The 12,342-nt window shown below is 51.1% G+C and overlaps 1 protein-coding gene across 2 annotated transcripts in view; it reads left to right on the top strand.

Moving 5' to 3' along the window:
* Window positions 1–212: 212 nt before the first annotated feature.
* Window positions 213–12,342, top strand: part of Bmp1 (bone morphogenetic protein 1) — a 46,037-nt gene continuing 33,907 nt past the window's right edge. For both annotated transcript variants that reach the window (XM_041671055.1, XM_041671071.1), the window contains exons 1-2: window positions 213–988; window positions 9,113–9,226. In XM_041671055.1, coding sequence (XP_041526989.1) covers window positions 823–988; window positions 9,113–9,226 — 280 coding nt within the window. In that variant the 5' untranslated portion in view covers window positions 213–822. The remainder of the gene's footprint in view (window positions 989–9,112; window positions 9,227–12,342) is intronic.

Genomic DNA, 12,342 nt, shown 5'->3' with positions numbered 1-12,342 from the left:
TTCTGAGGAGAGGGTTTTGGTGGAGTTGGGGCGCTTTGCCACATTCTTTCTAAGAGTGTTGGGGATTTATTCCTACCCCAGGTAGTGTAGAAGGGGGCAAAAAGCAGGGATAGGGGGACGAGACCTAGGTGCCATACACGGGTGTTAGGCGCCCTCCAGCGGTGTGTCCACAGGGAAGGACAGCGACAGAGACAGGCAGAGAGACAGCAAGACAGAGAGACAGCAAGAAGCGAGAGAGCAGGTCTGACACAGACAGACTGGAGTCTCAGGCTGAGGGAACGACCGCTGATCCAGGGACCGCAGGAACGGACCTGACAGCGTGTCCCGTGCCCCGAGGCACTCCGCCCGGCGCGGGACAGCGGCCACTAGGGGGCCCCTTGCGGGAGCCGTGCCTCCGGGCATCCCGGGCCCGCGCCCCCTCCCCGGCCCCAGGCAGCCGATCCCCCTCCGGGGCGGGCGGCGCTACTCTCGCCCTCCCCGCCCGGCTGGCGCGCTTCCCGGCCCGGCCGAGCACGGTCCCGGCCCCGAGGGGGGCCGAGCTGGGCGAAAACCCGCCCTCCAGCGAGCTCATTTCCCTAAAAGGGGGGGGGGGAGTGGGAGGGCGGCGGAAAAAAAAAAAAGAAAGGGAGCGACCGAGCCGAGGGCGAGGGGACGCCGGAGCCCAGGGCTGGAGCGAGCCGGGCCGAGCGGGGGGCGGGAGACAGGAAACGGGACGGGAAGAGGTGGCCGCGGGGGGAGAGCACCTCCCCTTCGCCTCCAGCGCTCCCTTCCCCGTCGCCCCGCTCCCGCGTCCGGGCGCGACCGCCACCGCTGCCCGCCAGCATGCCCGGCGTGGCCCGCCTGCCGCTGCCGCTGCTGTCGCTGCCGGTGCTACTGCTGCTGCTGCTCCCGCGCGCCGGGCGGCCGCTGGACTTGGCCGATTACACCTACGACCTGGGCGAGGAGGACGCCCCGGAGCTCCTCAACTACAAAGACCCCTGCAAGGCGGGTGAGCGACCCCCGGTTCCCCCAGGGGAGCACGGGAGCCAAGAGTGAGCAGGCCGGGATCGAGGCTGCGAGCCGGGCAGGGGTAGGGGTTGGGGTTGGGGGAGGACAGTCCAGTGTGGGAAGCTGGGAGCTGCTTGGTTGGCAATGCAGTGGGGGAACAAAAGACCGAGGGAGAAAGGGAGGGGGAAGTTTGGGGGACTTTTAGGACTGAAGTTTTGCTGCTGTTTGTGGAAACTGCTGCGGCTGCTGCTTGCCTTCGAAGAGGATTCCTGGGGAAATCTCCCTGGGTCTCAGCGAATCCCGCTGGCAAGGCGGCTTTTTCTCCACAGGGAAACTTTACTGGCCAAACTCCGAGAGTGAGTGAGTGTGTGTGTGTGTTCTTTTCCCTTCTCCGCTATCCCTCCGGCTTTGTGGAATATTGGTGTTTGCCCGCTTGTCTGTTTGCCATAGTGCTACACATCTGTCTGGTTTGATGCCCAGAAGGCCTGCAGCTCCAAAGGAATACACTTCCCGGATACTCAGCCCAGTAGAAGGAGAAAGTTTTTCAGGGGGTTTCGTGAGATCCTCTCTCGTGGGCAATTCTGTGCTTCTAACTAGCTGCAGCAGCCCTCCTGCCACTCAGGAGACAGCTGTCAAAGTCAGAGAAACCAGGCTGGGAAAAGACTTACCTGTGCTCCTGGATGCCAGGAGAGCTCTGCCAGAGCCAAGTTGGGATAGCAACTGAGCCACACACACAAAGAGAACTCGGATATTCTCCATCAGCTCTCTCACCCTACAGACACCTGAGACTAATTAGTCAAGGTCAGGGCTTCGTGTGTGTGTGTGTGTGTGTGTGTGTGTGTGTGTGTGTGTGTGTGTGATCTTTGTCCATGAGGACAACCGTGATCCCCTGGAGTGACCAGATACCAGGCACTCAGGCCATTGGCCTGATTGATATCCCTGAGCAGGCTGCCTGGAATATACTGGGGACAAGATGTCACAACTTTTCCTCAACTTCCTGCTTCTAACTTCAGCCTGTCTGTGAAGAGCTAGAGCCAGGAGCAGGGACACAAGGAAAGGAAGTGAACACAGAGTCTTGGGACAGGCAGCTATAGTTCTGACCACAGGAGTCTTGATCTATCCCCTCTCCTTGTTTCAACTTTACCCTTGGGTGGATAAGGACCATTTTAGCGTGGGCAGGACAAGCCAAACCCTCAGTGCTTGCTCCTCCATGTCTGATGGGCTGTGGGTAAACCAGGACATTAGCTGTCTCCATCTCATTTTGTGTGGTGGATGGGCAAAAGGAAGAATGAGCAGGGCATGGACTCTGAGGGACTCATTAGGTCCCGGGAGCTAAGCATAGTCTCTGAACTTCGGTTTTCTCATTAGTAAAACAAGAGCTGGCACTATATCCCTTCATATGGCTGGTGGTAAGGTCTGCATCTGAGAACACATACAAATCTTTATTACTAGCATACAGTAAGCACTAAATAAATGGTTAGCCTTTGTGCTCTGTGCCTCCGACTCTTGACTCATTTCTTTGGAGAGAGCCTAGCCTTGGATTTTAGGCAAAGCTAACATCTCCCCCACCCTGCTCTGTGTCTTTTATTCATTCAGAGATGCACATTCCCCGACACATCTCTGGCCTGGGTTTGATGTGGGAGGTGCAGAGAGGTGCCAGACAGAACTCTGTCCTTAAGGAGATCACGATCTAAGCCAGGAATCGAGAGCATGCTACAGTTACCCGGCGTAAGCCCTGAAGAATAGGGTTCCCTTGGCATCTCAGAGCAAAGTGATCGCAGGGGTCTGGGAAGGTTTGCAGAGTGGAGGCTTTGTGGAGGATGTGGGACAGAAACACAGCCTCAAGAGAATGAGTAGGAAGCCATGCTGATGTTGAAAACGGGAGTGATTTTGGGGAATGGCAAGAGGCTCAGGGCTCCATCCCCAGTCTCAGATTTCATGCTAGGGTGGGGCCGTCTGAGTTGGAGCTTCAAACAAGGGCTGTGGAGAAAGCTCTCCACCAGGGTGAAGTGAGGCTGGTGGGGAGCTCAGCCAGGCCTGAGGTGATAGAGAGGGCCTAGAGCCTGACAAGACCCAACTTCAGGGTCAGGTCAGGCCTTCTCCTTGGGGCCCACCCCTGGAGGGAGCTGGGCTAGATTACATACACATACACTTCAGCTGAACCTCAGCCGCTCACTCCTCTGCAACTCTCTTCTCTATGCTGCTCCTCCCTGCCTGACTTTGCTTCTTGGTCCCTCCATAGCCCTGACTACCAGATGCCAGGGTACCCATGGCAGGTGCCTGTCTCTACTTCTTTTGGAAGTGCCTGGTAGACCGCTCCTTGTTCCTCTTCCTTCCTCTTCTTTCTTTCTCCTTCCTCCTCTTTCCTCCTTTTCTACCTCTTCATCCTCCTCTTCCCTTTTCTTCCCACACAGAGGCCTACCAATGAAAGCCTTTGATTCTCCCAGATTAAATGGGATCTCTCTGTTTATTCTGGACATAGCCAGGCCTCATCATTTGAAACTATCTCTGTAGTTACTGTTTGAGTTAGATTTATTTATTTATTTACTCTATCAATGGTGTCTCACCAAATTGGCCTTGAACTCATCATCCTCCGCCCTTAGCCTCCAACATGCTGAGATTACAGGGGTGAGCCACCATATCCATCTATGGCTGCTGTTAAAGAAAAAAATTAAGACCCCTGATGTCCTGGGGTAAGGTTCTGAATTTTTGGGCCAGAAGCCAACCTGGGCTGTTGGTGTGCTTAAGGCTGATCCTACCAAGTCTGCTGGCAGGGGATTTACTGGAAATCCTGGTTTCTTATATGTTGAATGCCCAGCCATGTAAGAGGATTTCAGATATTCCCAGTGTAGCGTCCCCACCCCAGATGTCTTGCCACTGACACACGTGGCTTCCACTGATACCTCAGCTGGCAGCCAAGGGGTCTGCAAGAGGAGAGGTGGACGGTCCCTCTCCCCACCCTTACCCCAGAGTCCTTGTGGCCCAGGTGTGGAGTCCAGAGGAAGCACATGATGTTATCTCTCACCAGACAACATTCCCTCTTCCAGACACCCTGAGTGAGTCACTCCGCCCACTTAAGACCCTGCTCCCAGCCTGAGTCACCCTCACTTTTAGGTGCCCCAGGCACGAAGGAAAACACATTTCCGTGGGCCCTCATGGAGGAAGACCAGTTACATACCGCAGGAAGAAGGGACCCTTCCCTTGTTTTGAAACAGGATCTCACTATGTGACTGGCCTGGAACCCCCTCTGTGGACCATTCTGGCCTGGAACTCACAGAGATCCACCTGCCTCTACTTCCTGAGTGCTGGGATTAAAGGCGTGCACCGCCACAGCTGGCAGGAAGAAGGGACCCACGAACTGTGTGTCTCCAGTGATTTGAGTGGCAGTGAAGGAGTGGAGCAAGCCTTTCCTGAGGGGGTGTGTGGGGGCTCAGTGGGTCCCTCCCTCCCTGCACGTGTGCACACCTCGGTCCATTCCTGGAAGCCCTTCTCCTCTGAGGGGCGTGGCTTGTGAAGCACAGCATCCTGCTTTTGTTTTTCTTTTTTGCATATGTCAGAACACCCTGGAACTGGCACAGGGAATTGGTTGCCGTTTGCATTTGCAGATGTGTCTTGCTTCACAGCAGGTCAGTTCACCTGTGTGTGTTGGGTGAGCACAGGTACAAATGTGCCCCGGCATGTAAGCGGACGGGAGAATAAGCCCGTTTGCATGTTCTAGGGCCACAAGTACATCCTCCCTCTGCTTTAATTCTGCATCCGTTGGGGTGGATACATGCCCGTCCTACATACATGGCCTTGTGCTCCAACACACCAACCAGGTTCCAGCGGGAGGGGAGGCTTGGCCATGCCAAGGAGGAGGGAACTTTGGAGTCCAGAGGCTGACCTAGGGGACAAAGATTGCTCTCTAGGTCCACACGCACATTGATGTGTCTCTGTGATCTTTCCCCTCCTGCACCAGGCCTGGTGACAGAGCACCTTCAAGTGCTTCCTGGCTGCTTTACAGCCAGAGAGCAAAACAAAAACTTTTGATCCTGTGTGTGTTGAAAACAGCTGCTACTTTGACCCTGACCTTGACCCCTGGGGCTTCCTTTGGGCCAGGAAAGCTTCCTGAACCCTCCTGCGTCTAGATTGTCCAACTTCCTAAGGTTAGGATCCCAGATGAACCAGCTGTCAGCCCAGCTCCTGGCCATAGGCTCCTCTCCAACCCCACCCTGCCCCCATTCTGTTCCCATGCATTCTTCAGTCATGACATCTCCACCACAGGGCATCCAGCTGAGCTCTGTAGCTAGCCCTGCTCCTTCTACTAGCCCTGCCCTGGTCCCACACAGCCCTGGTCCCACAGGCCAATGTGGTTCTAGAGTCTCTGTCCATAGATTTGTTCAGTTGGGGAGTGAATGCAAGGGACTGAGTGTGCCCGGGGAAGGCTTGACGCTGACGTTGAGTCTTTGAGGTTGGGGTTGGTGTGGCGAGTGTAGTGAACTGTTTATCAGTTGCTTTTTACGCTAAGGGCTTGGTCTAGATGCCTCGTCTACACACCCGATGGCTTGTACTCATCTTAGGAGATGCATTCTATCGTGTTACTTCTTTTAAATAGAGGACAAAACTGAGGTTTCTAAGAGTTTACATGAATGTCAGCTCGTGGGAGCCAAACCGAGATGCAAAAATCAGCCTCTGCCTCCAAAGACTCCTCTTTGCTGGCAGTCTAGCCCCGTGGGTACGGCTGCCTTCTGTGTCTGTGGGCTCTGCACCCACAGGTCCCATCAACCATGAATCAAGATTATTCAAGTAAAAAATTGGTCCAGATGGAACATCTACAGACTTTTCCATTTTTCCCTAAGAATGCGGTATAATAACTATTTAACATTTACGTTGTATGAAGTAATTTAAATAATCTAGAGATGATTTGAAGTATATAGGAGGGATGAAGTATATAGGTCGAAAGAAGGCTTGCCTAGCATGCACAAAGCCCTGAGTTCCAACCCAAGTACTGTTATTCAGGTAGGGTGGTTCCTGCTTGTAATCATCGCATTTGGGAAGCAGAAGCAGGAGGATCAGAATTTCATGGTCATCTTTGGCTAGCTAGGGAGTTTGAAGCCAGAGTGGGCCACATAAGACCCTGTCTCAAAAAAGAAAAAGAAAAGACAAAAAAAAAAAGAGCAAACATTTGAAGATATGTTAGGTTCTGTGCAAACACAATGCCATTTTATATATGAATGTGAACATCTGAAGATTTAATATCTCTAGGGGTCCTGAGATCGATACCTTAGGGAGACTGCGGGACAGCTGTGTCCGGTGACGCCCACGGTGTGGGTGTAGAAACTTGAAGGTGCCATGTTTGTGCAAAAGTACAAGGTGTACAGTAGTGTGAGGGGTTCCTGGACTGTCATATAGGAACCTACCATCTCCTCTATGGAGTCTCTCTTGTCTCATGCCCTTTTGTAAGCTCCAAAAGACTCTTGCCAAGTTACAGGCTGGTGACCTTGGACATGCCATCTCCCTCTTTGGCCCCAGGGTCCTGATCTCTGTATTCAAGGGAGGGGGCTAGCGTCCAGCTATGAGGTTATCTCTCCAAATGTTTGTATGGGGCACTCCTAGGGGTGTCATATGGCTTACTGGGCATGTTGTGGGTGGGCCAGCATTAAATGGACTCCTTAATGAGCGAACACTTTGTGAACTGGAAAGCGCTGGGTAAATGTCAACAGACATTTACATAAGGTGTCATTATTGCTACTCTTACTGGCTTAATGAGTTCTCAGAGCCGGCCACTGGCTTGTGTGTGTTGGAGCTCGTATCTGTGGTTTTTTTAGAACTCTGTGGCTGTGTATATATTTTTGTGTGTGTGTGGATGTGTGTGTCAGAGTGTCTATTTTCATGTGTCTGTATTTACAGTATGGGTTCCTGAGAGCTAATGAACTTGAGTAAATCCACTGAACTAGGAATGGTGAAGCCTGAGTATAAAGCAAGTCTTCCAGATGCCTGAAAGTCCAGTCTATGGGAGGCAGAGGCAGGCGGATCTCTGTGAGTTCGAGACCAGCCTGGTCTACAGAGTGAGTTCCAGGATAGCCCAAAGATACACAGTGAGACCCTGTGTCGGAAAAAAAAAATATAGTATAAAGTCAGTTTCCTTCTGGGCTTCAGTTTCCTAAATTGATAAATGAAAAGATTGGCTTGATGATTGATAAGGTACATTCAGGTGATGGTGTCTGAGTGAGCTTATGTCTCTGGGCATGCATTTGCAGACCAAAAGAAAACTGGCATGATCATTCATTCATTCATTCATTATGTTCCATCTGCCCAAAAGCCAGTGCTGGGTGTTCCTTGCATGTGCAGGGGTGTAGTCCCTGACCTCAGTGGCTCTGCACAGACAGCATGGGTTTGGATGTCACCATATGCCCATAGGGACGTTAGCCATCTGTGACTAAGTGTGTGATAAAGTAAATGTATATGTATCCACCCAGTGGGGCCAACTGGGGAGGCGGAACCCGTGCGTAAGGCCTCAAGGTTAAAACAATTTGTGTAATGCTGACTCTGCCGGGATGAGAAGCAGATGTCACGGCTGCAGGGAAGCTCCTCCGGTTCCAGCGCGGCCTCCCACCTCCCCTCGGCCAGCCCAGCCCAGTGTGAATCTCACATCTGGGCTCCTTCCAAGGCAGACAGCACTATGCCTCTGCTTCCTCTTACCCGAGATGTCTCAGAGAAGAGATGGGCTGCTCATCCCACCTCTCCAGGCGCTTCTCTTCCCAGGCCCAGTCATGGAAATGACCGCTTGGGGGGCGTTGGAGAGAAGAGGGTGTCCTACCTCTGGGCCTTTCTTCCCCAGAGGGAGGACCCAGAAACTTAGGATTTGTTTGAGAACTGTGACACCTTGTCCTGTTAGCTGGGAGCCTCCTGGTATAAGTCTTGGCCTCTCAGATTTACTTACTCTTGCCAAGATTGTCAAGCCAGGTAAGCATGGTAGACATCTCATAATACTTCCTGCCCTCCCCGGTTTGGTAGAAATGGCATTTGCTATGTGACATGGTATACTCAGTACAGAATATGGGCTCAAAAAATAGGCTGCTAGTTAGTCTGCTTTCCAGTACTATAACCAAGAGGACTGACTTAGAGAAAAGGTTGATTCTGCCTCATGGCTCCAGAGTTTCCAGTCCGAGATAGTGGAGAACTTGGTTCTGGTGTCTCTTAGAGACAGCTGCTTGACAGAATAAAATGGCTCATCCAGTCCCCCGGGAGGCAGAGAGAGGCTGAGGAAAGGGCCAGGCCCCGCGATCCCCTTCAAGGGCTCACACAGTAACAGAAGCATCTCTTAGGCCCCACTTCCTAAGGGTGCACAGAACTGCCCAGTAGCACCACATTGGGGACCAAAGCCTTTAACTCGTGGCCTCTTAGACACCAGAGCATCCTTTCTTCTGTATGTCCCACTGTCAGAGTGTTTGTCTCTCTGTGGACTTCAGTATTTGTGTGAACTTTGTGTTGTCAAGGTTAGCTCCGTAGGACCAGGGGCTTCTTCTGCCTTGCTACTGTCTGACTTAATGTCTGGCCCATCGTGGGGACTAATTATTTGCTGAAGATAATGGGAAGAGTGACCCAATTGTGTCTTCATGGGACTATTTATTTATTAGCAGTTTTATTTACTGACTGTCTGTCTGTCTGTCTCTCTCTCTCTCTCTGTCTCTCTCTCTCTCTCTCTGTGTGTGTGTGTGTGTGTGTGTGTGTGTGTGTGTGTAGATCAGAGGACAACTTGAAGGAGTTGGTTATCTCCTTTCTCAGGCCATTGGGTTTGGAGACAAGCCCTTCTACTCGCTGGGCCATTTGACTCTTGGGGTCTGCAAAGCCCAGGCCCACGTGATCCTTCTGCCTCAGCGGCCTGAATAGCTGTGGCTATAAGCCTGTGTTATCACGCTTCATTCTTGTTGGGATTTAAAGTAAAAAGCAAGTATAATCCCTAGAGAGATTCTAGAAGCTGACCCGTCATTGTCCTTCTCTGTCTTTCTCAGGTGACATCTGAGGATCCCAGTGGCTATAGGGGTCAGGGGCTGTGTACCACTGTGTCAGAGCTATAAGCACAGTGAACACAGCTGTGGGTAAGAGGATTAACTCAACCTCTGGCCGCTTTCTTTTTCTCCAGCTGCCTTCCTTGGGGACATTGCCCTGGATGAAGAGGACTTGAAGGCCTTCCGGGTGCAGCAGGCTACAGCACTCAGACAACAGACAGCCCGAAGGTCGTCCATTAAAGCCGCAGGTACACCGGGGACAGGCTGACTCTCTGTGTCCTCGACATGTGTTTCAGATTTGGGAAACAAGGATTTCTGTCCCCCACTCCCACCCGTTTCCAGCCCGGCCTTCCCAGGACAGAGGCCATGAACTTGAACCCAACATAGGGGCTATCTTATCTTTATCCTTTCCTGTCAATAAGTCCTGTCAATCAATGTCGACACCTGTGGGACCCAAAAGTCAGCATTTTTCTAGCATACAGATTACAAAGTGCTTTCAAAAGTGTTATCCTGCTTGACTGTCTCCAGCCACCTTCAAGAGTGTCTTAGTTAGTGTTTATATTGCCGTGGTAGACCATCACGAGGGAACAACACTCAGGTCAGACTCCACCACCGAGGGAAATCAGGGCAGGGACTCAAGGCAGGAACATAGAGACAGGAACTGAAGCAGAGACCACACAGGACAGGAATGCAGATCACTGTCCTGCTCCTGCTCCCCTGACTTGCTCATTTTTTGGGGGGGGGGGTTGTTGTTGATTTTTTTTTTTTTTTTTGGTTTTTCGAGACAGGGTTTCTCTGTGGTTTTGGAGCCTGTCCTGGAACTAGCTCTTGTAGACCAGGCTGGTCTCGAACTCACAGAGATCCGCCTACCTCTGCCTCCCAAGTGCTGGGATTAAAGGCGTGTGCCACCACCGCCCGGTTGTTGTTGATTTTTTTCAAGACAAGTTTTCTCTGTGTAGCTTTGAAGCCTGTCCTGGAACTCACTCTGTAGACCAGGCTGGCCTCAAACTCACAGAGATCCGCCTGCCTCTGCCTCCTGCGTGCTGGGATTAAAGGTGTGCACCACCACCACCACCGACCTCAGTTTGCTTTCTTTTATTATACACTCCAAGACCGCTTGCCCAGGAGTGGCACTACCCACGGTAAGCAGGGTCTTCCCACATCAAGAATTAATCAAGACAGTACCCCACAGAGTTGCCTACAGGCCAATCTTATTGAGATATTTTCTCAATTAAGAGTTCTTCCCAGATGACCCTAGCTTGTGTGAAGTTGACAAAAATATCCAACCAGGATAAAGGGGTGTCAGGACTGCTCGTGTTTCTCAGAAGCCAAGCCTAAGCCTCACAAAGGTAAAGTAATTTGCCCAGTATCTCACACACAGTGTGTAGATGGCAGAACTGGAACTAGAATTCAAACCATTGTCTCCCAATCCATCAGCTATGCCCAATCCTACAGTTCTTCCTGGGTTTCCTGGTCCCAGTGTGTAAGCTTCTATGCATTTTTGGGGGGCCATCCTCAGGAACTTCCTCAGTATCCCTCACAAACTGCCTCCAAGACCCAACTGTTCACTTTACTTCCAGTGTTCTGCTGTTCTGTGTCTAGTTAATATCTTTCCATATTTTTCCACACAGAAGGGATTTATTTACGTGTCCTAAAGCTGGGCTCAATGCTTTTGGTTTCCTGGTGGCCCAGGTACCTACCAACCTATGTAGCATTTGTGACAGGGGAAAAGAATGGCTGGTTTGGCTTTTCCTGGCCCTCTTACTGCGATGCTGAGAGCAGTCTCACATCAGGATGGTGCTGGACCATGGTTCAGAAAACCTGCATGGAGCTCTCCGTTGCACAAGCGAGGGATTCCTATTGAGGTTCAGTTCTGGGCATACAGGAGTGTGCTGGGCCATGTTCAGCAGGAGGGATGATTCTGGTGTGAGCATTTGTGGGTTATAAACCAACTATCCAAGAGGGCAGTTGTCATCCAAGAGTAACCTGGTGTCTCGGGGACAAGAGACGTTTATAGGTCCCCAGTGGTGACCAGTGGGACTGGCACAGGGGAATGTCTCACTAGGGTCTGCTGCCGGCTCAACAGGTGACTTGGGGCAAAACTTTGGCCTTCAGATACAGGCAGTGACACTTGCCCCAATGCCAGAGTACTGCTGTGTCATGTGGGAAGGTGGCTCCCCAAGCCCCGAGACAGCACATAACTCCATTCTTCACTGGCATCAAGGCTTCTTAGACAAACGGGGACATTTTCCAAACCTCGGTTCGAGTCCTCCTCGTTCCTGGGAAAGGAGTTCCTCCTTGTCTTCGTCTGGAGTCCTAGCCCAGTCTTGCTCTCCGCGGCAGTTTCAGCTACTTAGAGCACAGCCTCAGTTGTTATAGAACTTCATAGTTATTTTACCTAGTCACCGTGAAGAATGAATTAGCAAATAATGAGTCATTGCTCCTAGGAGAAATGCAGGCTCCCACCAGCCTTTGGTTACAGTCATCACTATAGGACTAAATTTTATGTGTGTTTCTCTTAAAGGCACCTTATTTAATATAAAGTTAGTTCGTTAACACTGAACTCATGGCTAACAGCATTGACTTTAGCCAGAACAAATTTATTGAATGTGGGCATTTTTTATTAAAATACATTCCGTATTTGTTTTGTTTTTGTACACGTATGTGATAATGTGGATTGAACCTGAGACCTCATGCATGCCAGGCAAGCATTTTACCACTGAGCTACATGCCTAGCTCCATTGTTTTGTTTTGTTTTTCAAGACAGGGTTTCTCTGCCTGGCCCTGGCTGTCCTGGAACTCTCTGTAGACCAGGCTGGCCTCGAACTCATAGATCTGCCTATCTCTGCCTCCCAGGTGCTGGGATTAAAGGTGTGCCACCACCACCCGGCTGCCTAGCTTCATTTTTACTTCTTAATTTTAGATAGGGTCTCTTTTAGTTGTCCAGGCTGGCTGGCATTAAAGTCACTGTAGAACTCAAGCTGGCCTTGAACTCATAACTCTCCTGCCTCAGCTTCCCTAGGAGCTGGATGACAAGAAAGGTCTGCATCACCAGGTGGGGCTCATAGCCCAGCTTTTTTGCCTTGGGAACACAAGAAAGCACAGGAGCACTTTGCTTGGGAGCCATTTTAAACAGCCAAATTAAAGAAAAAAATACTTGAAAAGTGTCGCTAGGTTTACCTAAGAAAGGACGTTTGTTTATAGTGTGAGGGGTGAAGCAGGCAGGCAGAATTCCTTGTCTGGGAATGTGTACCCATTGGATCTTTCTACTGCTCGGTGCATGTCCAGGGATGATCATGGAAGGCTGACGGTATTGATCTGAGAGTTGCAAATAAGGTTTTTTTTTCTTTTGGCTTTTTGAGAC

Source organism: Microtus oregoni, unplaced genomic scaffold, assembly GCF_018167655.1.
Source record: "Microtus oregoni isolate MIOR12 unplaced genomic scaffold, Mior012 000001F_ref0000356, whole genome shotgun sequence".
Lineage (NCBI taxonomy): Eukaryota > Metazoa > Chordata > Mammalia > Rodentia > Cricetidae > Microtus > Microtus oregoni.
This window is presented reverse-complemented; position numbering and strand designations above follow the sequence as displayed.